Source organism: Artibeus jamaicensis, unplaced genomic scaffold (assembly GCF_021234435.1).
Source record: "Artibeus jamaicensis isolate MK-2021 breed Jamaican fruit bat unplaced genomic scaffold, CSHL_Jam_final contig_402, whole genome shotgun sequence".
NCBI lineage: Eukaryota > Metazoa > Chordata > Mammalia > Chiroptera > Phyllostomidae > Artibeus > Artibeus jamaicensis.
This window is the reverse complement of record NW_026521818.1, coordinates 18,225,910-18,253,848: the sequence shown is the minus strand read 5'-3', so window position 1 is coordinate 18,253,848 and position 27,939 is coordinate 18,225,910. Positions and strand designations below refer to the sequence as shown.

General features: G+C 41.4%; 1 protein-coding gene across 1 annotated transcript in view; it reads right to left on the bottom strand.

The window, feature by feature from the left end:
- Window positions 1-27,673, bottom strand: part of LMNB1 (lamin B1) — a 48,278-nt gene extending 20,605 nt beyond the window's left edge. Inside the window, exons 1-3 of the mRNA XM_037138220.2 lie at window positions 26,865-27,673; window positions 2,658-2,814; window positions 1,949-2,074 (exon numbers count right to left, since the gene is read on the bottom strand). Coding sequence (XP_036994115.2) covers window positions 1,949-2,074; window positions 2,658-2,814; window positions 26,865-27,223 — 642 coding nt within the window. The 5' untranslated portion in view covers window positions 27,224-27,673. The remainder of the gene's footprint in view (window positions 1-1,948; window positions 2,075-2,657; window positions 2,815-26,864) is intronic.
- Window positions 27,674-27,939: the final 266 nt, after the last annotated feature.

Genomic DNA, 27,939 nt, shown 5'->3' with positions numbered 1-27,939 from the left:
CATACTAACAATTACTACTTTACTATCTCGAATACATGACGATTCACTACTAAACAATAGAAATGTAGGCATAATCCTGTGCTTTGTGTTTTAAAGAACCATCCAAAACTAGAATGGCTCGGGACACAAGTCTAAGAATAACGTTTCCATTCCGGCTTCCAACTCTGAACACAGTTGTCTTTAATGACAGTAATTAAAGAGGCCACAAGAGGGGGATATAACCCACTGAAGTTCTTGTTTCTGTGTCATCTTACTCCAAGTGTTTTCCTACGCCTTGCCTTGCTTTTTTGGCACAGTTCTTCCCAGAGGAAAATGCACCAGTCAGAATCAGAAAACCAAGTTCAAATTCCAGCTCTGCTATGAACCTCCCAGGGCTCGCATCTAATTAAGAAAGTGGAAAACACGCAAATGAAGGCTTTAGTTCAACTAACATTGAGCACATACTAATAACTTTGCCCTTTTTCTATCTCCCTCTTCTTTCTGGGTTTCTCCTTCCTTTTTTTGCCCCCTTACCTGTTCCTTAATACATAACTATGGTAAACTTATTGAATAGAATTATACCTTCCATTTGAAAAAAATTAAGAGGAATATTTTAAATTCATTCTCAAATAAGGCAAAAACTAAAAAGATGCCGCCCAACAGTGTGAAGAGGCAGGAGCCCACACACATCATCAGAACTAAGCGGTGGTAGATCACCAACAACTTTAACAAAACAAAAATGTGGCCAACTTAATATAAACATATCTCCATTTCTAAAGCAACACTGTAGCCCACAATTATATCTGTCACTACAGTTTACAAGGAGCTTTCATACGCAATATTCCATTTTGATTCTCACTGTCCTCTGAAGGAAAAATAGCGGGTATTGGTATTTCATTTTTAATAAAGAACCGACTCAAGAGTTGTCCAAAGTCTGAATGCTCAGGAGTGTCCACTTTACCCCAACAATACCTGTCTTGTTTTAATACTATTTCATTATAAAAATGGTCAGATTTCTAATATTTTTTCCAAATAAAAAATTAATGTATACAATAAATGCCTATTTTTTCAAGTCATTGTTAGACACTGTTTCCAAAATTATTTAACTGTATGTCTACCCTGGGTTGATTCCAACCCTCTTCAATTTTGAGGGTATACACATTCCCCTTTCTCCAATTTTATTACTTAATTTTTGGCAACACTCACTGCCTTCAATCTCCAAGGCTTAACCACAGAGGCTAAGCTTGTAAATGATAGTTTAAAATTCGCACATGTGAACTGCAAATGCTCTGGGTAGCCAGCCTTCCAGAAGGTACCAACGGTCGCTGCCTCCAGGGGTGCACACCCTGTGTCCTCCTCTCACACTGGTCACAGTCACTACGTGTGACAAAGAGTGAGGGCGAATCGCTTCTGGCGTTAGCTTCCAGAAGATAATGAGGCCTCGGTCTTGCTCTTACTCTCTCCCTCATCACCCACTCATTGGAAGCCACACCGTGAGCAGCCCTCTGCAGAAGCCCAGGCTGAACTCACAGCTCCTGCCAGCGGCCTGCGAATGAGCTCGGAAGTGGCCTCTTGCAGGGGGAAAAGCCTGACTGCAACCTCACTGAGACCCTGGGACGTAAATGGCCATCAGTTACACTGCTCCCAGAATCCTGGCCTTCAGAAACTGTGATAATAAAGGTCTGTGGTTTTAAGTTGCTAATTCTGGAGCAATATTAGGCAGCAATACATAACTAATACAGATGCTTAAACGGGCTGACAGCAATTAACTGCTGTGGCTAAGCCTTTATAAGCCAAATGAAGTAAATCATACCCATTGACTGTAACAGCTGGAATTCTTCACCCAGCCTTTTAGCAGCAGTACCTTGAAAAATTTACCAACAAAATTCCTCCCATTTACATATACAGCTACAGCAAAGCCTTTCAGGACCCCTTCATTCCTTGGAAAAGTAAACTTATATATAGTTACCTCCTCATACATGTTTTTACGAAACTCCAAGTCTTCAGTCAGACTCTGGCAGCGATTCTCCAAATCCACTTTAAGTAAAGTTTCATCAGCAAGTTGTTTCTTGGCCGCAGTTAAGGAGGCTTCCAACTACCATAAGGAAAAAGAATTCATGAAAATTATACAGCAATCATTTAGTAATGAACTTAATTGATGCCTATGGATTGAACCCAATCGAGTATTGCAACTTCTATATATGTACAAACGCACAGGAGTCCCTCGTTACAACCTTCATCCTTCCCTGTGTGTTTCGTCGCTGGTCCCACCCAGAGTGTCACAGCAAAACCCCTCTCACACTGGGGGCCCGGCAACAGGGAGGGAACAGAAACCTCTTTCATTTTCCTTTCACACTTTCCTTTTCCCTGGGTGCAGAACACTGTTATGACACTGTCTCTTTCCCTTCTCTGCATTTTGTCACAGTAATGAAATAGGCTTCCAGAGCAAGCAACAGAAGAGTGTAAGGACAACAGAGAGGAAGAAAAACAAAATCAAGATACAATGACCAAAAAGTGAAGGTGCTTTGAGTATTAGCTACCTGGATGCTATCAGATGAGCCTAAAGTAATCAAATTATTACATTTTAAAAAATACAATATACAAATAAACTTAAAAATCAATCAACCAATTGAGTCAACTGACGTGCCACGAGGGCTCAAGAGCAGACTTTACGTTACCTGGGCAACCTGATCCTTCAGGTCCTCCACTTCTCCCTCTAAACATTTTTTGTCACCCAGGGCAGTAGCCAGAGCTGCATCTTTAGAATTCAGTGCTGCTTCATACTCGCGAAGCTTCATCTGGGCTCCATTCAGATCCGATTCCTTCTTGGCATAGCTGTAAGACATTTGAAAGAGCACAAGACATCAAATTATACCCCTGATTCGAGGCCTTCTCCCTCCATGCTCTGGGGGAGACGAAGAGGCAGTTTATGTAAAAGCTGCCATCATCTATTAATGTCAGAGAAGCATCCTGGCTGGTGTGGCTCAGTTGGTTGGACATCGTCCTGCAAGGCAAAAGGTCGCGGGTTTAATTCCCAGTCTAGACACATGCCTGGGTTGCAGGTTCGGTTCCCAGCCAGGGTGCAGACAAGAGGCAACTGATTGATGTTTTTCTCTCACACTGATGTTTCCCTTTCTCCCTGTGTTCCCCCCCTCTAAAAATAAATACATAAAATCTTGTTCTTTTTTTGAATTAGGGGAGCAATTCAGGAGCATTATATCTAGAGTTTTTCAAAGATAACCACTTTCCCTCCAGTGACTGCCCTTCTGTGATTACCAATGACTCCAGCTCGTAGAAGTCCATACGATCAATACCAGACTCCTGCTGCCTCTGAGGACACATTTCCTCCTTGTCCTCTACAGAGGCATTTCGTGTGTCAGTAAGAATACACTTCTGAAGAAATTAATATTTATTATTTTAAACACAATGAATATTATAAACCAAGATGTGCAGGAGACATAAATCAAGATATAAAATGAGATTAAATAAATGAAATAAAGTTATATTAAAAAGCAATCTTAGCCCCAGCCCAGAGGCCCGGTTGGTAGGAGCGCCATCCTGTGCACCAAAAGGCTGCAGGTTAATGCCCAGGCAGGGCACGCATCTAGGCTGTGGGTTCGATCCCCAGTGCAGGCGTGTAGGGGCATCACGGCGCTGTTTCCGTCACACTGATGTCTCGCTCGCTCGCTCTCAACTTGGCGATGTCCCACAGAAACTCCCTTGACATAGAAGTAACTGGCCCCAAGTTTGCAAGCATGTCCCATTCCTCACATAAGAGGTGATTTTAAGACTTTCCTAACTATAAATTGGGGTCTCACTGATTTTTTGAAGAAAAAATTAATTATTTCAGTTTATATTACTAACTTCCCAAACATGAGGACCAAATTGAAGTTTCTTTTTCTTTTAAATATCACTTTTTGTTAAACGGAGTTCCATATTATAAAATTAAGGTTCCTCTGGATATATTTTGTCAAATAATTGCATCTTAAAAAAACTATTTTCCACGCAAATTATTCTATTATTACTAATTAGTGACACTGGATAAGCCTTAATATCAGAGTTCTCAACACCTGTTCTTAATTAAAACTGCACTTGTGAAAGAGTATTTCTACTACCGATGTCTGAGTAGGCTAAAAGAGGGATCTTCCATGAATAGAAATGAAACATTCTGTAATATTAAAATAAAATGAATAAATCTGCCCACAGGATAAGCAAGTATAATTCAAAGAGAAGATTTAATAGTATTCATTTCTCATTCATTTTGCTATTATAAAAAAATAACTACATAAAATCTTGGCAGTCATATCACATTTTCTCAAATCCTGTATTGCTAAAAACCACAAGATGGCAGCCTTTCACCGAAGACTAGTTTCAAGGGGAAAGAAAAATCAACTGTTTAAAAAAATCCCATACAATCCTTAATCTACATCAACAAAAAAGGTGCCTAGTTCCTACAAGCGCTGGGCCCTGGGGCGGGGGGGGCTCCGCAGAACAGAATCAATGCTTGTGGCGGAGCTATTATTTTACCCCTAATAGATATATGACCAGAGCTGGGCAGGATACATACTATGATGCGTATGGTTTTTTAAATTTACATATTACACAATATTTACAAGAGGTAGTGACTCAAAATTACTTAACAATTACAAAAAATCCCACTGCACCTCTGTCTAACATGTAAGTCTCAGACCACAATGTGGAACTGCTCAGTGTAGTGCCTGCCTCGTGGCAGGGGCGTGAACCTGCGCTTCCCAGAAACCAAACGGCCCGCCAAGGACACTGAATTAAACACACACACACCATCACACCAACTCCACAGGCTACTGTATGTTCTGTGTCTGATTTCACTGATTTAATGAATACTATGCACACACGGTTCCCAATCCAAATGCTACACCACAAGTAAAGATACTCTGCAACATCTTGGGAGTACAGGAAATACGAGAAGCCAAAAATTAAGACAGCGCACCCACATGAGTAGAATATGGTGATTTCTTCAACAAAAAGCAAGACCAGGTACGTGAGGGAGTGGAGGAGTAGGGGATGAGTAGGATATGCCAGTAATTTGTGATCTTGAGCCACCTGATGGTACCAATTGAAATCTGATGTCAAGTTCTTAGTTACTTATACCATTGTTGTTTTGTAAAAATACATTGTTCCATCCTGGCCAGTGTGGCTTGGTTGGAGCATCATCATCACACACACACACACACACACACACACACACACACACGCAGTTGTGGGTTCAGTCCTGGATCAGCACACATACCTAGGTTGCATATGGGGGGGGCAACTGATCAATGTTCTCTCACATCCATGTTTCTCTTAAAAAAATCAACAACAACAACATATGAAAAATCAGCAAACATTCTCAGGTGAGGATTTAAAATTTTTTAAAAATATATACATTGTTCCTTTATGAATTCTTTCAAAAAGCTGTAACTTTCACATTACTGAACAAACTAGGAAGATACAAATCAGAATTGAAAATGTGCTTAAAACTGCAAATGAAAGCTAACCTTGCAAGCTCTGGCCCCAGGGGTAAGAGGAGAGTTGGATACTATGGCTGCATCTTGCACACACATATTACACTTCTACAAATCCATATTGGTGCATGCACTTAGCTACCTGCAGAATCTAAGAACTCTTTGAGGGCAAAGGTCATGACTTATTCATTTATTTTCTGCATAAATAATGTGTGTAATTATTGCTCAAGAAACTTCCCATACACTCCCCCACCAAAAAAAAGGTCTGCTTTTGTTATGTAAAATACTTGTTATCATGTCTTTTCCTACCAAAAAAAAAACCAAAACATAACTGTGACCCTTTTATAATCTCTAAGAGTTGCATTCCTAGATGTCCTCCCTATTGTCTGCCAATTTCTGAAGCTAGATAATGAAAAAATGCTTAAGATTACGCTCATCTTCATCCGATAAGAAACCAAGAATCAATGAGTTTTATATGCCACAGAAGATGCCAATACCAAGACCATGTAGCAAGTTAACATCTTAAACATAATCTTGTCATAGTTTCTAACGACTATTTTTCACTCACTGAATGTAATGCAGGAAGCTGAGCTCCAACTATCAGCACAGGGTCACAGTGCAGAAACGGGCAGACGGACACCCTAAACCCCGGACACACCCTAAACCCCGACGTGCAGTGGCTGAGCGCTCCCGTGAGCCAGAGGAACACCCGACCATGCCCCGGAGCTCACAGCAACTTAGGACTCCAGGGGTTGGCGGGCACTTATCTTTGACTGTATTTCGTAATTAGGTTTGTTCAGTGTTACTAAACTACGTACGGTGTTCCTACCTCAAGATAAGGAGACCTTCCTGTGTTGTCACAGAAATTCAGTATGTGAATCTAACATTCAAAATGTGTGCAATGAATATAATTTTTAAAAACATACTCATTTGCTGTGTTTATTTTTAAACTTTTATTATTTTTTTTATTTTTTAGAGCGAGGGGAAAGGAATGAAAAAAAGAGAGAAAGAGAAACATTGATGTATGTCATCAGTTGCCTCCTGCACACCTCCAACCAGGGACCTGGCCTATAACCCAGGCATGTGCCCTGACTTGGAATCGAACTGGTCACCCTTTGGATCACAGGCCTGTGCTCAAACCCACTGAGCTACACCAGCCAGGGCCTGTATTTACAGAAGGACCAAAATGCCAACAGCAGGCAAGAAAAAAAGTTTTATAAAATATACTTGACACTCTATCCTAATTAAGAATTTCCTCCCTTAGTAAACAAAATTAGCTTTCATTTCAAGTTACCAGTAGTTTGAATTTCACCAGTCATAACAAGCAATTAAAATATCACACTGCTACTCAGTTTATATCACAAGTACTCAGCTGAATGAAGTGCCTAGTTTGGCCAGTAGCACAACCACACGAGAAATCCCTGAGGTCAGTGTATCTGCAACACCCACAATGTACCCAGGAACACGGAATCTGTGTTATCTTCAGGACAGGATCCGTACGCATGCTGGGGGTGGGTGTCCCTCTTTTACAAGTGCCACAATTTCCAAGGGCCAGTATTTTCTCAGGTACTCCTGTCCTTGTTCTTCGACTCTCACATACAGAAATACAGGTACAAAGAGCTACCTTAAGCAATTCAATTTAAGAGAACTAAATTATAGATGATCTCTTAGTTGGTGAAATAATTACATAGTTGGTGAAGTAATTACATACCTAGAGAAAGCTATATAAAGTTAGTTTCTGAATATTAAATGTCATTTCCATAAAATTTGCCAAGGATTATAATACTGCACATATATAAAAGTGGACAAGGGCAAGAATTTGTGTTCAATAAATGCTTATTAAATGAGTCAAGTCTGTTGGAGAAATGTGTGCTTATGGAAAAATCCATCCAAAACATAATGTTGATATGACAAACTTAATGCAGACTTTTAAAAGCCACACATTTGAAATAAACTAGATTTTAAATATCAGACACAGCAGAAGTCTTCTATGTAAAGTTGTTATTTCTAATCATGTCCATAAACAAGTATTTTTTAATCACATAAAACAGACCCACTCTACATGGAGAGCCAGGCCAATTAGGTCCAGCTGCTCGAGCTCCGTTTTAATTTACCTTACAGTTCTTTTGAACAGCTGCCTGGTGGCAGCTGAACACCACTCAACACAGTGTAGTTATTCAAGTGACTCAGATAACCCAGCTTCTGAAGCTGGCTCTGGTCATACTCAAAAGTTCAGAATCAACATGTCCTTTATCCTCTAGCCATGGTCCAGACCTTTAGAGGAAAAATAAGCCTTATTCAAAACTTTATTTTTGAAACTTTATTAATATAAAGGTTATCGATATGCCCCAACAAAAACTTCCTGTCCTAAAATAATATTTCATACTAACAGACTTGAATGCATATTTAAATGTGTGTACTCTAACATTGATTCATCAGCTTCGGTACTGTCCTCAATACTGTCCTCGAATTACCTTCCCTTCCAAAGGGAAAAGGGGTGTGATCCACATGTTTTCACTAAGAAAAATTAACTTCTTTGCAATTAAGATAAATGCAATTTAATACAAAGTCTCCAGAAAGTCATTCAACCACAATTCTTGTTTAGAAAAAAAAAGTCTCCTCAAATGAAACACTTTTAAATTTTTATTACTTTTTTTAGAGAGAGGGTAAGAGAGGGAGAGAAAGGGAGAGAAACATCCTTTAGCTGCCTCCTGTACACCCACAACCTGGGAACCAGCATGCAACCCAGGCATGTGCCCTGATGACCTTTTGGTTTACAGGCCAGTGCTCAATCCACTGAGCCACACCAGCCAGGGCTCAAAAAAGATTTTTTACATTAATTAATTAAGTAAACAATTATCGAGTACCTCCTCTGGCATATGCAAACAGACTACAATGTTTTTGCAAACTCAAAAGCTGCAATGCATAACTTCTGGTGGCAATAAAACTCTGCTACACATTCAGTAAACTGAGCCATTAACAAATGAGCAGCAAGCCAATTAGAAATCGGCAAACCTCAACTGAAATCAGATTAAAATTAGGAAAAATACTAAATAAGACTGAAACTGGACCATGGAACCATTTCTTTTACCAAAAAGATTCACTTATGTAAATAAGCACATGAGTGGGGAATGGACACTTGCAGCCTAAGTCCAAACAAAAAATGACTTGTCCTGACTGGTGTGGCTCAGTGGGTTGGACAAGAAGACAGCCAATAGATGTATTTCTCATACAGAGATGTTTCTCTCCCTTTCTTTCTCCTTCTCTTCCCCTCTCTCTAAAAATAAATAAAATCTTTAAAAAAAGAAATTAAGACAAAAATACCATTTACAATTGCATCAAAGAATAAAAAACATCTGAATAAATTTAACCAAGAAGGTGAAAGACCTGTACACTGAAGAAATCACAGACACAAAGAAATGGAAAGATATTCCATGCTCATGGGATTAAAGAATATTAATATTAAACTGTCCATCCTAACCCAAAGCAATGTACAGATTCTATGATCCTTATCAAAATTTAAATAATGTATTTCACAGAACCAGAACAAATCATTCTAAAATGTATATGGAACCATATAAACACAAAAAAATACTAAATAGCCAAAGAAATCTTGAGAAAGAAGAAAGCTGGAGGCATCACAGTCTGATTCCAAACTATACTACAGAGTTACAGTAATCAAAACAGTATGTTTTAGGGGAAAAAAAAACCCAAACATATACAGACCAATTAAACAAAATCAAGAGCTTAGCCCTGGCTGGTGTGGCTCAGTGGACTGAGTGCTGGCCTATGAACCAAAAGGCCACTGGTTCAAATCCCAGGCAGGGCCAGGTGGGGACAAGTGAGAAGAAATAAGAGATGCTTATCTTCATATACTGGTGTTTCCCTTCCCCTCTCTTCCTCCCTTCAGCACTCTCTGAAAATGAATAAAATATTTTTTTAAATATTGAGAGCTCAGAAACAAACCCACACAAATATGAATGCAAATTAGGTCCTCTAACTAATACATTCTTAAGTATATGAAAGAAGGAAGTGTCTTGAGGCCACTTTTTTTTTGTTCTTGTGCAATTTTTATGCTAAGCAAGGTCCTTAAAACATGAAGTTTTTCTGTCCTTAAGTCTACACCACACACATTACAGTAACTTTATAGTATGTTTTCAAATCTGGAATTGAGTCCTCCCCTCCAATTTTTTTTTTTTTTGTCAAGATTGTTTTGACAGAATCTGAGTACCAAGCATTTTCCATATGTATTTTAGGATCAGTCTGTCAAATTCTGCCCAAAAAAGATAGTTGTGATTTTGATAGAGATTGCATTCAACCTGTAGATCAATTGGGGGAGAATTACCATCTTCATATTAAGTCTTTCAATCCATAAACAAGGAATATCTTTCCATTTACTTAGGTTTTCTTTTAATTTCTTCCAAGTGTTTGTAATTTTCAGTGCACAAGTCTTGCACTTCCTGTTCAGTTTATTCCTAAGCACTGCATTCTCTGTGAGTCTACTGAAAATAAAGTTTCCTTTATTTCACTTTTGGACTGTTCATTGCTGGTATATTGAAATAGAGCTGAGTTTGTAACATTGCTTTCATATCCTGTAACCTTGCCGAGCTTGTTTATTAGCTCTCCAGATCTTTTCGTTTTTTACAGATTCCTTAGGATTTCCTATTCATAAATAGATTATCATCTGCAAAGAGAGTAATTTTACTTCTTTCCAATCCAAATGCCTTTATTTCTTTTTCTAGCCTAAGTAACCCTGGCTCAAACCTCCAGTACAATATTGAATAAAAGTGGTGAGTAGGCCTTCTTTTCTTATTCCTGATCTTAGGGAGGAAGCAGACAGTCTTTACCACTAACTATGATGTTAGCTATAGGTATTCCATAGATACCCTTTATCAGGTTAAGAAGTTCCCTGTTATCAATGGTTTGATTCAAACCACCAATAATGTACTTTATCAAATGCTTTTCTGCCCCTATTCAGATGATTACAGAGCTTTTGCACTTCATTCTATTAATATGGTGTATTCCATTGCTGACTTTCAGAGACTGAACCAATTTTGCATTCCCATGACAAATTCCACTTGGTAGTGCCACATGATCCTTCACCACATTGGTGGTTTGGCATGCTAACATTTCATTGGGAATGTTTGTACCTATATTCATAAGGGTATCAATCTGTGAAATTTTTCTGAAACGGTCCGGTTTGCTGGACGTCAGGAGGCAGTTGTTCGTACAACAGCAGTGGCAGCTCCCTGGTGCTGACCTGGGGCTTCGTGCTGTTTTCTCAGATTCAGTAGTTCCAGTCGTGGCGCAGACACTGAAGCTCCTAAGGAAGGTCAGTTCCACAGTGTTGCAGGCATTGTCCCCGCTCTTCTCATAACGTTTTCTTAGCACTTACATCCCATAGTTTTTCCCTCTCTTCTTAAAATACCCATAGTTTTTTCTATTTCCTGCACTGACTGATTACAAACACCTAAACAAATAGAAAAAGAAGTTAACTTGGAGCCAATAGGGACTATGAAGGAAAATAGAAACTTCTGAAAAAATAAGAAACTACTGCATTTCTAAAATTTAATCAAGATCTGGATTATGTAAAGAAATAGCAAGAGAATTTTTTTAAGCTATTACAAATTTAAATAAGGTAGCAACATTGGAAGGTATAATTGAGACCATCTAGAAGAGAAAAAAATATTTTAAATAAGAAAACTAGAGGATCAATTTAAGAGGTCTAACATATAAATAAACACAAGTCTGAGAATGTGGTAAAAGAAGTGAAAATGTCAATAATTTAAGAAAATTTTCAAGAAATGAAGGACATAAATTTCCAGACTGAAAAGTTCCCGTCAAATGACCAGCACAATAAATGAGACATTAGCACCAGGGAACATCCTTGTGAAATTTCAGGAATGAATCAAAACTGTCCTACAAGCTTTTCAATTTTTCATTCATCAATACTCCTCAGCAACTACAAAACCTAAAGAACTAAAGAGCATGCCTTCAATATCCTGAATGTTATTTACAACTTAGAGTTCTGTACCCAAACTACCAATGCTTATGCAATGCAACTAGACAAGAACACAAGGCTTCACAAGATATTTTTTAATAAGGTAAAACCAATAGAAAACCTCATGACTCTAAACAACTTGATGTTTTAACAAGTGCTATATAGATTCTTTCTACACAGTTATACAAAACTAAGTGGGAGTCGCAGAACTGGGGGCTCACAGTAACAAAATGTGGAGTCAGACCCTCGGGTCAAAGCTCGTACATCGGGGGCAGTTCATACATCCCGGGGCCCGGCCTGCTGAGTGAAGGCCCTTCCTCCCAAGAGCCACGGGCACCTGAAAGACTGGAGGTGCTGGGAGGCATGGCCCTGGTGGCTGAACCAGCTCCAAGACACAAAGGGCTGGCGCAGAGAACTGAGCACCAGCCCTTCCACAACATCGTCTTTGCGTACAAGAAAACTGTAACAAGGACTTCAATATCCTTGGAAGAACTCTTTCAAAAACTGTAAGAATTGATAACACACCACAGCCTTTGCATATCAGGTAGGAAGAAGGTTGGGAACAAACTCAGATAAAAAAAGACAACGAGGACAAATGCGCCAAACAATGATGGGAGAAGAACAGGGTTTCTGTCGGTGAAGCTTCACTGTTTAGTGACATCTTGTAGAATTAGAAATGCTAAGTGGGTATATTCTTTGTGGAAATTTTCTTTAAATGAAACAAGATAAATAAAAATCTGAGTAGATCTGAATAAAAAGGGACCATAAATATGTTATTTAATATCATTCTTACCATTTGTTACATTACTAAATTAATCACAGACATGTTTGAGAATTACAAATGGCTTAAGCATCTCCTTCTGGTCTGTGTGATCTGATATTCTGAAACATTTTCTAAGACTATTTTGTCAACATATATGTACTCTGTGTCAATGCTGCTTAAGAAATGTAACTACAACTGGAGATTATCCTTGCAAGATACATTGTAAATGAACAGTGTGAATATGTACGTAGACAGGCCTGAGATCTGCTTCACAGTAAATCAGTAGAGAATGGGGAGGGTGGAAAGTGGGCTGGGTGCAGATGGAACAAGATTTGCCCCTAACTTTTCTGTGTGTTTCAAAATTTCTATAATAAAAAGGAAAAATGGGGGGAAGAGACAGAGTGGGGAAAAATACTATCTGCACAATCAAAAACTGTTATAGTAAAGAAAAACTAATAGTATACTATTCACTAAAAACTCTTGCATTCTGCACACAATAAAAGTAACAGAACAAATGGGAAAAATAAAGTTGAAACAAACCACTCCAAACCTATGCAGTTTTGTGACCAGAGCAGCAGCAATAACAGAAATAATTAGCACCTGGGGAAGGCACTTGGACAACCCACGCAGTCAGTTTAGCGTGGCTACAGCTGCCTCAAGAGATGCTTAAAAATACACAACCAACCGAGCAGACAGGCTGGCTTGCAGGACTGAGACAAAAGATAGAAGTCGAGTTCTGAACCGATGCTCGGCGACAAGAGCAAAGCTGGGGGTACACCTAGAGGGGGTGACGGCACTCGCTTTTGCTTTTCTTCAGACAGAGGTGAAAGCTAAACCGAGAGCTTCCTTTCTCTTAACACTTTCTCTTGCTATTCTGGCTCCTCCTCTACTTTTCACACGCATATCAATACAACTTCTAATTACAATGTCATTTCTCTACTTACCAGTCACACAGGAGATGGTGTTAGAGAAGCATTTGTAGCAGAATGCACTGAATTAATCCTTTAAATACCAAACACTGATCTAAATTAGAATGTAATGTGTGACTACTGGATACGGGGAAGAAAAACGTGTCACAGAGAACGGAATGTAAAACATAATTCCTCGTCTTCCACAGCACAAAGTCAGTAATGCCATCGAGAGAAAAATACCAAGGGAACAGAGAAAACTGTCGAAGAGAATCCTTTCCACGAGGAGCCTTGGGGAACTCGCCTTGAGTTCTTAAATTACGTACACACATACACGCTGCCAGACAGCCGTGGGTTTGCTTTCCAAGGCTCATGTTAGAAAAACTGATAGGGCAGACTTCCCTAAACTAAACTGAATGGAGACCCCAGGGACCAGGAGGGGTGCACCTGATGTGAGAGGACAGAGGAAACTCTGCAGGCACAGGCCCTGCGTTAAGAGGGCGCCTGGTAAATGAAGGTGCATGAAGGACTTTGTGGTTAGGGAGGAAAGAGCAAGACGGAGTGGCGTGAGGTGACGCTGGAGAGTCAGACCGAAGCCAGGTCACGCAGGCAGGGCCATTTCCATTTATGCCCATTGTCCCAGAATAGTTATTAGTAGCTCCCTCCTTTACACAGAAGAGTATCTGTGGATGCTCAATGATACGGTCAGTCTACTATTAGGTACTGCTGAGGATTTTAGTCTTTAACCTAGAACTTACTGAAGTGTTTCAAACAAATGTCATCATTTTTTGCACAGAATCTTATAGGAACAGGTGTTCTGGTCTCTACCTAATGTTTTGTTACATGAGCACCAAGTGAGAATATACTTTAAATCGATGTTAAGACTGTCTCCTTCCTTTCACAGTCAACATTCTTGTCAAGCGACCTCAGCTCCTGATCTCATTCTTCCCTTTCTTTCCTCAGTCATGGTCACTGGCTTTGACCACACTGCTGTTCACAAACATCGTTCTTCAGTCAGTGATAATCTCCCAGGCACCTAAGTCAACTGGGTACATTTTAGACCTTATCAAACCAGAACTATACGAGCATTCCTTAATAAATCTCCTTATTCCAGGACGCTGACTCTTTCCCTGCCTCTCTGGCCATTACTTACCATCCCCACTGGGGGTTTTCTTTCCTCTAGCTCGTCCTCATAATGTTTTCCATGCCTCTGAGTTTGCCCCGCTCCTCTTTTCTCTCTTTACCCCCACATTCCTATCACCCATGCTCCTAAACTGTCTCTCCAATCCAAGTCTCTCTCCAGAGCCCCAGAGGTACTCCAAACTGCAACCTGAGTCTCCACCTGGAACTCCAACACACACCATTAGCCCACTAACCCCGGGCTCCTTCACCATCAATCTTGGTGAAGAGCAACAGTCCCTCCCCACGCACCCCTGCACGCAGTCACCCTGGACTCTACTCCCCCTAATCTCCCAAATCTCCCTTCTGTCCTCTCCCACTGCCGACCACAGTTCAGGAGTCACCTCCTTACTCCTCAAGTGTCCTTACTAGTGTTTTTACTTCTACTTTTTTTCCCTCTACAGACAGCCAGACCAATGTCACTCATGCCTAAAATTCTTGAGGCTCCTCATTGCATAAAAGCCAACCCTACGGCTTAGATACCACTGCCTCCCCAAGTCCCCTGGGATGTCTCTGGAACCTCTAAAAGGTTCCTAGGCAGCCTTGGTGCTAGGCGCTGTCTCTCCCTAGCATTATGTGGTTACTGCTACTGTAGCACTTACAACATTGTATCAGTGTATCATATATATTTAAAGTATCATGACCATGTAGCACTTACAACATTGTATTAGTGTATCATATATATTTAAAGTATCATGACCATGTAGCACTTACAACATTGTATTAGTGTATCATATATATTTAAAGTATCATGACCGCATTTTCCTGCCTTCTCAACTAGACTGTAAGCAACTCGGTAACAGGGACTGAGTCCCATCTCTCTACCCCCAGCATCTGGTCAAGGCCAGGCACGTATTACCTGTCCCACGAATGTGTGCTTAATAAAAATGAAAAGAGCATTCCCGTCATGACGATTAAAGATTCAGAGACTTCAATTTCTTTTAAAATTACTATTAAAGCATGAAATAAAGTAGGAAAGTAGGTTTTTAAGAAGGAAAAAAGAAGTTTCTTTTAGTAATTCATCTTTACCCTGTCCTAATTAGCAAATGAAGCCCTCAGTATTTCAAACAGGGGTTTCAATTACTACTCTCTCCTGACATACAAAATTACGAATCCAGGGGCTATGAACTAGCAACATAAAAACACACACCTAGTATCATTTCGAAAAGGAGCACCCAAACGGACCTGAAAAGTAACTGTCCTGCGTAAGACTTCAAGTTCCAAAAACAGATAACAGGCCCTGGCTAGTGCAGCTCAGTGGATTGAGCACGGGTCTGTGAAACAAAGGGTCACAGGTTCAATTCCCAGTCAGGGCACAGGTCTGGGTTGCAGACCAGGTCCCCAGTAGGGGACACATGAGAAGCAAACACACATTGATGTTTCTCACCCACTCTTTCTCCTTCCCTTCCCCTCTCTCTAAAAATATAAATAAATAAATAAAAAGGGTCCAAGCCTGAAATGAAATGAGTTTGTTCCCCGTCCCCCAAAAAACAGGTAACAGTACTCTGAGCCTGCTTCCTGAAGGTTGGTAATCAGGATAATGCTGAAAAACATCGAGTGTGTAAGGGTTAAATGAGGTAACATATGTAAAAACCTTATCACAATGCAAGAATCTAGACAGAGCTAGAATCTATTCTAACTTCGCCATTAATCTATCTGCTAAGTAATCCTAAATAAAAGACTTAAATACCCAAAGCCTCAAGTTTCCCCACCTTCATTGAAGGGATTATCGTAAGGCTTCACGGAGACTGGCCACGGCCAGGTTGATCAGTTGGTCAGAGCACCACCCCAGAGGGCCAAGGCTGTGGGTTCGATCCCTGGTCCAGGCACAGACAAAAATCAACCAATGAACGTATAAGTAAGTGAAACAACAAATCAATCTCTCTCTCTCTCTCTCTCTCTCTTGCTCTCCCTCCCTTAAATCAAGTTTGTAAAGCATCTAGCATTGTACCTGGCAAGCAAATTAAGCAGGAAATAAATGTGGGCTCTTGTCCTGAATCTTACACAAGTATTTTAATCTCTCCAGGTTTCAAGTTCTGTATTTATAAAATGAATTGGTTAGAGCAGATGATACAAGACCCCATCTAGCAGTAAAAGTGCTGTAATCCTACCTATCATCAATGCATTCAAATGCGGTGAAGGCCAAAAATTAAATTTAAAAAGGCCCAAATAAGTATATTAGCTAAGAAAAACCTCAGTTATGTAGGCCCACACCAAAAATATTGGCAGAAATCTAAGACTACAACTTAAATTTGTATCTTTTTACTTTTTTATGCTAACAACATGAGCATAATAAAAATGACCAGGAACCCAACAGAACCTCCAGAAATTAAAATTAAAATCCTCCGAATAGAAAAGTGACATTTGTCTGCTACCAGTGGCATCAAAAATTGGCAAAATTTTTATTACTTTATCCAGTGGTTAACATTTAACCAGTGAATCAGTTAACATGTAACCTTTAATTAACCAGAGGAAAAAACCTAATACTGTCAGCAAGAGAGAAGAGGACAGTCACGCCCTCTATGGCCTCTGAGAAGTTGGGGAGAGACAGTTACGGCAAAGCCTTGGTCACAGCCAACTTATGTGACCAAGAAAGGTTACCAATGACATCTTTAAAAGGTGTTCAGTGATGGTACACAGCACATTTACTGACCTGTAAAATGTTCAAAAATTAGTATTTCACGAACATAGGTAACATATCAATACTTCCCATAAACCTATTTTTCGTCAATATGGATGTGGAGAGGAAAACTTCAGAGCTCATGTTTCTGGCATAGAGAACTAAGGACAATTTTTATTTTCTTCTGGTGTTTATCTGTATTTTCTAGTTTTCATAATGAACATACAATTTCTTGTATAATAAAAAAGTTAATTTTCAAAAATTCCCCAAGTATAATAGCTAAAACCCAATCCCCTTATCAGAGTTACAGCGAGGAAAAAACGGGGGGAGGAGTTGAAACTCCAATGAGCAAACTTCCTTCGAACTCTGAACTGGGAACTTCAGTGAGACCCAGCAGCACCACCCAAATGACACCTGCCACTCATTCCCACTGTCTGTGCAGGCAGGAGACCTACACTGATGACATCAATGTCTGCAGATCTCTAAGACATAGCAGAGGCGACGTCATCTAGCCAAAGAAAGAACAAAGTAACAGACTAAGACTCAGCAGGATATTTTCACACTGCTTTATCTTTCACTTTGCATCTTTACTTCCTTGAACCTAGACACACCAAAAGATTACCTAGTGTATTCCCTTACATCAGCAATTTTCAACCACTGTACCACGGGAATTTTTAAAACGTGCAATATTTGACTATTTACTCAGGGGCACTGATCTCTTTTCCCTTAGACTGTCAAATTTAAAAAATGGCAACAGCCAACACAATAGCTGTCCAGTGTGAATGAATCAAAACTATACCTTTTTTTTCTGTCAAATTGGCAAAAAATATATCTTTTGGTGTGTTGTAGAATTGTAGTAATGAATTAGTTTACATGTGCCATGAGATGCAAAAGGTTGAAAATCACTGCCCTACGTTAAATAAACAACTCCAAAAGATAGCTCGCTCTACCAAACATCCTTTGAAAGCGCCGGAAGTGTCCTGACAGGTTAACTACTTGGGACCTGCTTCCTAGACCATAACTCCAGTTCTAGGTGTTTCATCCTTCCAGTTCTTTCCTAGAATATTCAAGTACATTTAACATGAAGTTTTATAGCTCTTATAAAAAAAGCCAGAGGATCACTGTCAACCTGCTTCTACCAGTGCAGGATCAGGACATAAAAAAATGGAAGACCAAGCAATACACTGATAAAGGTGTTTGTTTTTCAATTAATTACCTTACATAAAAAGAAAATTTCCTAAAGCAGATCCGCATTTATTATTTTATATTTTAAAACTGAAAAATACGAATGTTAACACGACCCTGCGGCCCTGGCCTAGTAGCTCAGGTGCTGAGAGCATGGCCCTGATACACCACGGCTGCAGACTTGAACTCCAGTGAGTGCACATACAAGGATCAACCAGTGAACGAGCAAATCAACGGCGCTCTCTGTCTCTCTTCCCCCTTACCTTCTCTCTCTAAAAGTGTATTTAAAAAATTTTTAAAAACTTGTAGATGTTTAGTCTACATGCATTCCCTAAATTTCATTCTATGAATGACCAAAACATACAAAAAACCAACAGAATAAATATATAGTAAGTACAGATATACAGTAAATCTCCACCCCCTCTCCACTGAGAAATAAAAAAGAAAAATTAGTTTATCAAAACTACATTTTCATATGCTTCCTAATTTGTTCAGATTGCTAATTTGGATAAAATTCACATTATTACGAGGCAAGTACATGACTGGCTAGAAAAAGATCTAAGTCTTTTCATCCTTCCTACGGTTCAGAAAACTATTTCTTACTCCTTATCCCAATTATACAGATGAGGAAATGAACGCTCAAAGAGTTGAGGGCCTATCCCAAGTCACCAAAAATAGGATGTTGCAACTTCAGGTACTGCTTTTGCTTGTTACCACCCTATCTCAGGCCATTGTGGTAAACACTGCCCCTACCATACTTGCTACAAAAGCAAGTCAGCATCCACACGCATTTTTTAAATAGAAACATAAAACACAAATTTTCCCATTAGAAGTTTCCTTACTACTGTATCGACAAAGTAAAATCAAAGACATGCTGTTTTCCACAAAGGAATACACTATGTAAGCTTGATTCCTCAACCTCATCCCACCCTCCTCAAATCAATGTTTGTGGATGGAGGGCACAGGAAGTCTACAAATCTTCAGGTCCACCTGTACCATGAAAAAACATAATCAACACTACACTGTATTCTGTTTGGGGGGAAAGCTTTTATTTTCATAAGGTAAATTATATTTAAAAAAGAAACACCAAACGTTTTAAAAGGTATGAAATTCTGCTTTATTAACAAAACTTCTGCACAATACCTCAAAGATTATTTTGAAAACATTGACTTTAAAGCCCAACAACTTACACGATATTAAACTGTGTTTCTTGGGACATCCTTTTAAAACATTTTTAAATGAAGGAGCAGTAAATTGCTCAGCATCTCAAATGATCCTACAGAATTCATTAGATATATTCCAGTAAGGCCCATCACCATTTTCCTAATTCATTCATCATTTTCAAGAAAAGAAACTTACAGTTAATTTTGCAGATTTTCAGGCCTTAATATCTACCATAAACCATCTGAGGAATAGAAAACTTCTGGAATCAGAGTTAAGTGAACTTAATAAGTAGTAGCCTGTTTAGAACACAAATCGACAATCTCTTACATGCACCTTTACAGTTCTAAAACTTACATTTTTCACTAATTCATTTGGTGACAAAACCAGACCTGAATGGACGTGAGTCTATTTTTAGTTGCTTTTTCTCCACTTACTGTGACTATTAATATCTATTTCATGAAGTGCTACCCCAAACCCCACTGGGGGTGCCATACATAGTATGTGTATCATATTGCCTTATTAAAATTGGAATTGCTTTTACTTCCAAAACACATCTGGAGGTAAGGGTTTTACACGAAATATCACTGGCCAGTATTACCGAAGGAACAAAAATGTGCGCATTCACAAGATTAGTTACTGGAAGACTGATCTATACAATCTTCTTATACCTACTTTTCCCTGCATATTTAGTTAATACTAAAATTCTTAAATATGTCTATCTTTCTTTACTTTTCTGTTTCAAGTGTTGACTGATGGCATTCATCATCATTTGTGGAAACTGTTCCCCAAAACAGCCTCCAGTGAAACAGAATTATACTGGGACTATACTGGAGTAGCTGTATCTTGGCTCAGAGATCTGTGGTCCTGTGGATCCATCTTCAGTCCAGGCTGCTGTCAAATTCTCTCCAGCAAGGCTAACTTTCTCCGTGAACTCTTCTGTTTTTGAGGTATGTTGTGTACAGAGGAATCAAAATGGCACCAGGTAATTTTGGAATCGGGAATCCTCAAGACTGTTTCTTTAATCTAAGTCCACCTAAATGATGGCTCCAAATAAAAAGTATAGAAAATCATTTTTAATCAAATACAAGACCTAAATGGCCCCAAACAGAAACAAGACATTTCTTTGTTTTCATCCTATAAATTACACTTCAATTATTGCTCAAAATTAACTGATTTCCAAGATGACTTACTACGCACAGGTATTAGCTAGAAAGGTCACTGGTTGGATTCCTGGTCAGGGCACATGCCTGGGTAGTGAGCCAGGTCCCCAGCTGGGGGCAGGTGAGAGGCAACCACACATTGATGTTTCTCTTCCTCTCTTTCTCCCTCCCTTCCTCCCTCTCTAAAAGTAAATAAAACTTTTTTAAAAAGAAAAAGAAAGAAAAGGAATCATTAGTAGACATTTAAACAAATTTCTAGAGGAAATGTAGATAAAAGTATATTATCACAGAACATGCACACAGGGACGCCAGGAGACAGTGAGGCAGACCTAATATAGAGGGATTAACTCATGGAACAGCTTTGAATGTGGCTGTGCTCAGCACCACTTAGCTTATCTGCAGGCTCTCCAACAAGTTCATACAGAGAGGGTCTTGTTTGTTCTTCTACTCAGAAAAGGCAGAAAAGTCACCTGAACAATAGCAGCAGTTAATACTCAACCATTACCTAGTGCATCATTTGTAAATGTAGGCAACCGAGGATCAAAATCAGTAGCAGAAAAATAATCATGTTAAACAAAAAAAGAAAAATAAGTGACCAGGAAGGAAAAAAACATAATCCAATTCACAGAAGAGAAATTTGACAAGAAAGCCTTAAATATTATCCTCAGACAGACTAAAGAAAATAATGCATCCTGAAAATAGAAACAAGCTGGATAAAACAAGTATCTGTACCAAAAAAAATTCCTCAGAATTAGAAATATGGTTTATGTCTTTAAAATGTCACCACGTCACCAATGTGATGGAGAAAATAGTCAAAGTAATTTCACAATGTAAAAAAAAAAATTACGAGAGAAAACAACTTATTCCCTTTCTAGTTGGGAAGGGCTCAACATCCCAACTAGAAAGAAAAAAAAAAACGGAGCACAGAAAATGCATGGAATAAGGTAAGTTACCCAGAGCTAAATAAAGATGGAGCTTTGAACTGCAAGGACCCATTAATAACAGCTTAGATGCATGACAGAATATCCTTACTGAGGCCCATCACCATGCAATTTCAGAAAACCAAAATAAAGAGAATTCCAAAGGCTTCCAAAGAGGAAAAACAAAACCAATTACCAAAAGAAAATAACTGTGACTGGCATCAGACACACATTAACAATACTGGATGCTAAAAAAAAAAATCAATGGAGCAATATGATGTTTTCCAAATTCTGAGGGAAAAAAATGTTCAACCAGTATCCCATACCTAGCCAAACTATCATCACCAAGTTATTTTCAAACACAAAGGAGTCAGCTTACCTCCTGCCACCTTTTCTGAATAAATTACTTAAGGGTGTTCTCTAACAAAATGAAGGAGAAATCAAGGAAGGGAATATATATGACCGTAGACAAAGCAGGATCTAAATCTGGTAAATTCCTAGGATGTCAGCTAGGAGCATATCTTAGGAGCAGAGTTCCAGGGAAGAAAGTAGGCTTGATACAGGGTGCAGCCAAAGGGGGCCCCCCCAAAAAAGATTTGGAATGGTGTCCAGAATTCAAAGTGTATGGGAGTAATGGAGAGACATATAAGATGTCCTAACCGCCCCCCCCCAGGGGGAAGGGATGAATGGAGCCAGGCCATTGAGAGCTATTTTGCATAGCAACAGTTTTGGAGCTAACCTCCGGAGGAATGGTTATTTAACATATCTATAACCTTTAACTGGTTTCATAGATATGTTAAATAGCTGTGGCCAAGTTTGGAGCCAGGAAGAAGAGAGCAGGATGGGAACTAGAGAAGAGACTAGCGGGGACTCCTGAGTAGGATGGAACTAGGATCAGCACTCCTGAGTGAGAAGGGCTTGAGAGACTCAGAATGTAACTAAGGGCTGCACTCCTGAGTGAGAAGGGCTTGGACTCAGAATGTAACTAGGGGCTGCGCTCCTGAGCGAGATGGCCTGTGTGGGAGCTTGGAAAAGACTGGCTCCGAGACATGAAGGGTCCCCCCGCTTGGCCAGATGAGAGAGAGAGCCAAGCGGTTTCAGCAGAGTGAGGACCCCTTCTTGGTGAGATGAAAGAGGGAGCCACGTGGTTTTGGCAGGGTGCGGACCCCCTCTTTCCCAGGTGAAAGGGAAAAACCACGCAGCTTTGCCAGGATGGAGATCCCTGCAGCCAGGTGAAGAAGACAGCCACATGCTTTTGGTGGAGTGCGGACTCCTGCAGCTTTGGTAGAAGAGACCCACGCGGCTTTGGGGTTCCCCCTTTGGCCGCGGGGCCTGAAAAGCAAGAGAGACTTTGACTGGAACTGGGTACAAAGGACTCTTGCCAGTGGACTATGAGAGGGTACCACAGTACTTTGGATTAACTCGAGATCCTGCACAGTGACACAGCTGACGGTGCCAGCGGCCTGCAACACAGACGTGTGCTCTTTTCCTGATTTACGGTACCCGGAGTTGGGACAGAGGGAGAAGGGAGCGCTGTGTGGGTGTAGGTGTACAACCTAAAGGACTTTGATACTTTAGTGGTGGCATTAGGCCTGAATAGCATTAAATAAACATTTTGTTTCCTTTTCACAAATCTCTGGCATTAAGAGATGTGTTTCCAATTGGCGGCGGACAGAAGGGCCCAGTAGATTTTAGTATTTTGGTTTTCGGGAGGGGCCCCTGTTGTATAGCAGTTTTGGGCATCCCTGGATGGGCCAAATATTGTATTGCCCCTCCCTCGGACCTCCTGTTGTTCGGTAACAGGCTTATGTCATAGATATTATGGTTATATATCCTTAAAGGATTTGAAGATACACTGAAGGCAAGTATTTCTTTTAGCCAGCAAAAACAACAACAAAAAATGAAAGGCTATTTAGGGATAAAATTATATAAGGAAAGTCAAAAGTTTAAATACAAAACAAAGTGGGGCATGTGTTAAGCAACTGATGGCATGTTAGAAAAAAATACAGCAGCCCCCACGCCCATCCATGGTTTCACTTTCTAGGTTTCAGTTACCTGCAGTCAACCCACAGTCCAAAAAAATTAAGTGGAAAATTCCGGAAATAAATAAGCTTTAAATTGCCAAGCCATTCTGAGTAAATGTGATGAAATCTCACTCTCTCCTGGTCCAGCTCACCTGAGATGTAAATCATCCCTTCGTCCAGAGTATCCACGCTACTCACGGTACCTACCTGTTAGTCACTTAGTATCCCTCTCAGTTGGTTATCCGATCAACTGCAGAAAGTATCACAGTGCATGTGTTCACGTAACCTTTATATGCTTTAATAATGGCCCCCAAATGCAAGAGTAGTGACGCTGGCAATTCCGATATGCCAAAGAAAACCGTAAAGTGATTCTTTTAAGTGAAAAAGTTAAAGTTCTCAACTTAATAAGGAAAGAAAAAAATCCTACTCAGTTTGCTAGCCTCTAGAATAAGAACAAATCTTTTATCTATGAAACTGTAAAGGAAAAAGAAACCTGTGGCAGTTTTGATGCCAAACCTCAAACTGCAAAAGTTACAGCCACAGTATGTAATAAATTAAGATGGAAAAACCATTAAAATTCATGTGTGCAACACAGAAAAGGCGTAACTGGTGGCAACATGTTGCACCAGAATGCACTGAGCCTGTATAAAGACTCCAGTAAATGACCCCTTGAAAGGAGTGACCACATTCATGTAACTTTTATTACACTATGTTGTTAAAACTGTTCTATTTTATTATTAGCTATTGCTAATCTTACTGTGCCTAATTTATCCATTAAACTTTACTGTAGCTATGTACTTGTAAGAAAAAACATATACATGTATGTATGTTTGTGTACATGTACACACACATATATACATATATATACATATATATACATACATAAATATATGGATGGCTTGGAACTATCCACAGTTTCAGGCATCCACTGGAGGGTCTTGGAATATATCCCCTTCTTATAAGGGTGGACTAATTTACATATAATCTTGACAATAAATATATATGTATAGATGTAACAAAAACATAACCCTAGGTCATTACCCAACATCTCAGATTGTTTTCAACTGACAACCTCTCAGGCCTTTCTTAACCACACTGTCACCTCACCCTGCTTTATTTTTATCCCCCTAGCATCTGTTACTATCCACCATTAAATCACATACTGTATGTTATTTCATTGATTTTTTTTAAATATGTTTTTTAAGTATTTTTGCATATTGTAGAATTTCTTTTTTTTTTAAATTTTATTTATTTATCTTTAGAGGGGAAGGGAAGGAGAGAAACATCAATGTTTGGTTGCCTTTCGTGCGTCCCCTGCTGGGAACTGGCCTGCAGGGAACTGGTCTGCAACCCAGGCATGTGCCCTGACTGGGAATCGAACCGCGATTGTCTGGTTCGCAGGCCCGCGCTCAATCCACTGAGCTACACCAGCCAGGCTATTTCATTGATTTTAATACACATCCTTTCACACTTCAATCCTGTTGAAACCAGAATGCAACTCACATCACAAACAATACCCAGCATTTTACAGCTACAGTCAGCCAGGTGGCAGTCTTGTTACTGGGTGAAAAACCTTCAATGGATACATTCTGGAAAGATTAAAAAAGCAACAAAATGCCTCAAATTTGATGAAATGCAGTTTTTATTTGCTTGCTGGGTATCTTTCCCCGCTGCACCCTCAGAAACATAAGGACAGTAATTGACATATAACATACTTAATCAGTGCTACATTTTAACATATCTAAAACTAGGATGGGTCCAATAGCATGGTTCCTACATAATTGACTCTGATGTTTCTTTTTCTTCTTAATGGTACACAGCAGTGGTGAGTCATACAAAAATGGCATCAAAGATTTGAAAAAACTCAGTAACAAGAAATTGGGGGGGAAGATGGAGACAGTAGTTTGAGTGACTGAACTTGTTTCAAAACATGACTACAAGGTTGGTAAATCCAATAAATGGAATAAGCTTATGGTTATTTCTGAGTTGTGGAACTCAATACTTTAATAAAAACAAAAAAAGGCAAAACGTGATTACTTCCTGGAGACAGGAGACTATTTTCGTTTTTCACTATAAATCAGCCTCAATTTTTTTCTTTTTACCAAGTGCACATACATTTTTGAGCCGTTTTTACGAGTATGTAACAAGAGGGGGAAGTACAGATTCACCCTTTTATTATACCAGATACAAAATCAGAGACTGAGGCAGGGTCATTCACACGGATACAGATAGAAAAACATCCAGGGACAGAGTCAAAAAATCGATTTTCATTTGCCAAATTTCATTTGGCAACGAGGTTGGAAAGCATGAATTCTGGACCCAAATTTAGCAAATGTCTAAAGCCCGATATCAACACTAAGTTGCCTAATGATGAGAGTTATGTCATCTTGCTCATCAGAAAGTCAAGGTAGAATCAGCAAAGGTTTGAAAGTTTACCTTTGTGCACTACAATGAAACTCGGGGCCCCTTAGCTGGAATAATTACAAGCTCTCCCTCGCCACAACACTCCACATTTACACAACACCCTTGCACCTGCCCTGGCCTGTCAGCACAATGACAGACGCGGGGAATGAGCAAAGTCTTCCCATTACCCGAGAGACCTACCATTATAATGCGGGCGCAAAAGCTGGGGGAAAAACGGCTACCTAGGGAGTATGAGGGTCACAAATGGGAGAATGGTGGCCATGACAAGCATAACCCAGCTCGCGAGTCCTGAGCACAGAAGCACCCAAGAGCCCCGCCCGTCTCCGCAGAAAGGACACCTTTATCCAGTGAAACCTAAGGAGCTTGGAAACCCAGCTAGCCCGGGGCAGGCAGTGGCGCGCTGTTCCGACTTCGCCCCTCCCTCCTCTCTCAAGGCAGGCGCAGAACGCTCACAAAATGTCACAGGGCTGAGACTAAGCGCGCCAAAGCAGGACCCACCCCCTGGAGATGTGGACGCTTAAAGTAGGTCCCTCCCCTTCCTCCCTCCGCCCAGCACAAAACTCATTCATTCTTGAGGCGGGTAGCAAGTCCTCCCTGGCCGGCCACCTCCGCACTGTAAACCCACTAGACGATTTGTCTTGCACCAGCCGGAACCCAGGTCGCGCATTGGAGCGCGTGCCCAGACGCCATCTCCCCGTACCTAGGGCCCCCGAGGCCTCCACGCAGGACAACTCTTCTGTATCCTGGGGTCCGAGGCCCGAAGCAGGGCATTCCTGCGGCCCCAGGCGCCGACACCTCCTGGCCCTGCTGGGTATCCAGAATCAGCAAATGTGTATCCAGTCCCAACATCGCTACTACTCAAGCCCCCTCCGCAACCCCTGAGCTAAGCAACATTAGATTCTTTCTGTTTCCCGGAGATTGAGACCCTGCCCCTTCCGAAGGGCGTGGGCACTCAAGCCCTCGCTCTCCTTCTTGGGGGTTCTGGAGGCCGCGGCGGGGTGCACCCCCATCCCTTGGCGCGCGCTAACCCGGCGGTCAAAGGAGCACTCACTTGAGGAGTAACTGGTCGTGCTCGGCCTTGAACTTGCCCAGCTCTATCTGCAGCTTGGCGCGCTCGCGGGCCGTGTCGTCCAGTGCCCGTCGCGCATCTGCCAGCTCGGTCTCGTAGAGCGCCTTGAGGCCGGTGAGCTCCCGGCCGCGCACCTCCTCGCGCTCCGTCACCTGCAGCTGCAGCGCACTGTTCTCCGTTTCCAAGCTGCGCACCTTGTCGATGTACACCGCCAGCCGATCGTTGAGTTCGCGCAGCTCCTCCTTCTCCTGCAGCCGCGACAGCCGCGTGGGGCTCAGCGGCGTGGCGGGGCCGCTAACGCGGCTGCTGGTCCGCGACTGCATGGGGGTCGCGGTCGCCATGGCGGGCGGCGGGGCGATCTGCGGGGAGAGCGGGGAGGCCGGGGGCAGAGCAGGGACACGCAGCGGGCTGAAGGGAGCGAGGCGGGGATCGCAGGCACACACCGGCGACCCGCGATCGTGCAGAGGCCGGAGAGGGGAGGAAGAAGCACCTGGATGGAGGGAGCCGGATTACAGCACAAAGGGCAAAGAGGGAGGGCTGCGAACCAATCAGTCGTAAAATGCCCTTTGTAAGAAAACACGCGCGGGCACGCGCACACACACACAAGCACGCACTAGATAAGATGCGGGGCCAGAGTGATCGGGAGGGCCGAGCTGGGTCCACGCGCCGCCGCCGCCGAGTCTCCCGCTCGCAGCACTTTGTTTCCTCTCCGGCGGGGCAGAGGGGCGGGCTGGAGGCGAGCCGCGGGGGGCGGAGGTGGCGCGGGACCAAGCATAGCAATGCCCAACATGGCGGGTGTACTACCGCCTCCACGTGACCGTTGCCAGCCAATGGAGAGTCGGCAGGGCGCTCCAGCGGCTCGGGGGCCGGGCCTGTAAATTCAAAATCCGGCCTTCGGGCAATTGTCCCTCCCGCGCTTGGAGCTGGGCGTGGTAGAGGAAGCACTGGAGGCGGCGGGGAGCGGCGCCGGGGACCGCTCGTCCGCTGACTGGGGCCAGCGCCGGCGGGACCCTCCCAACACGCCGCGACGACCCCCGCAGGGGCAGGGCCGGGGGTG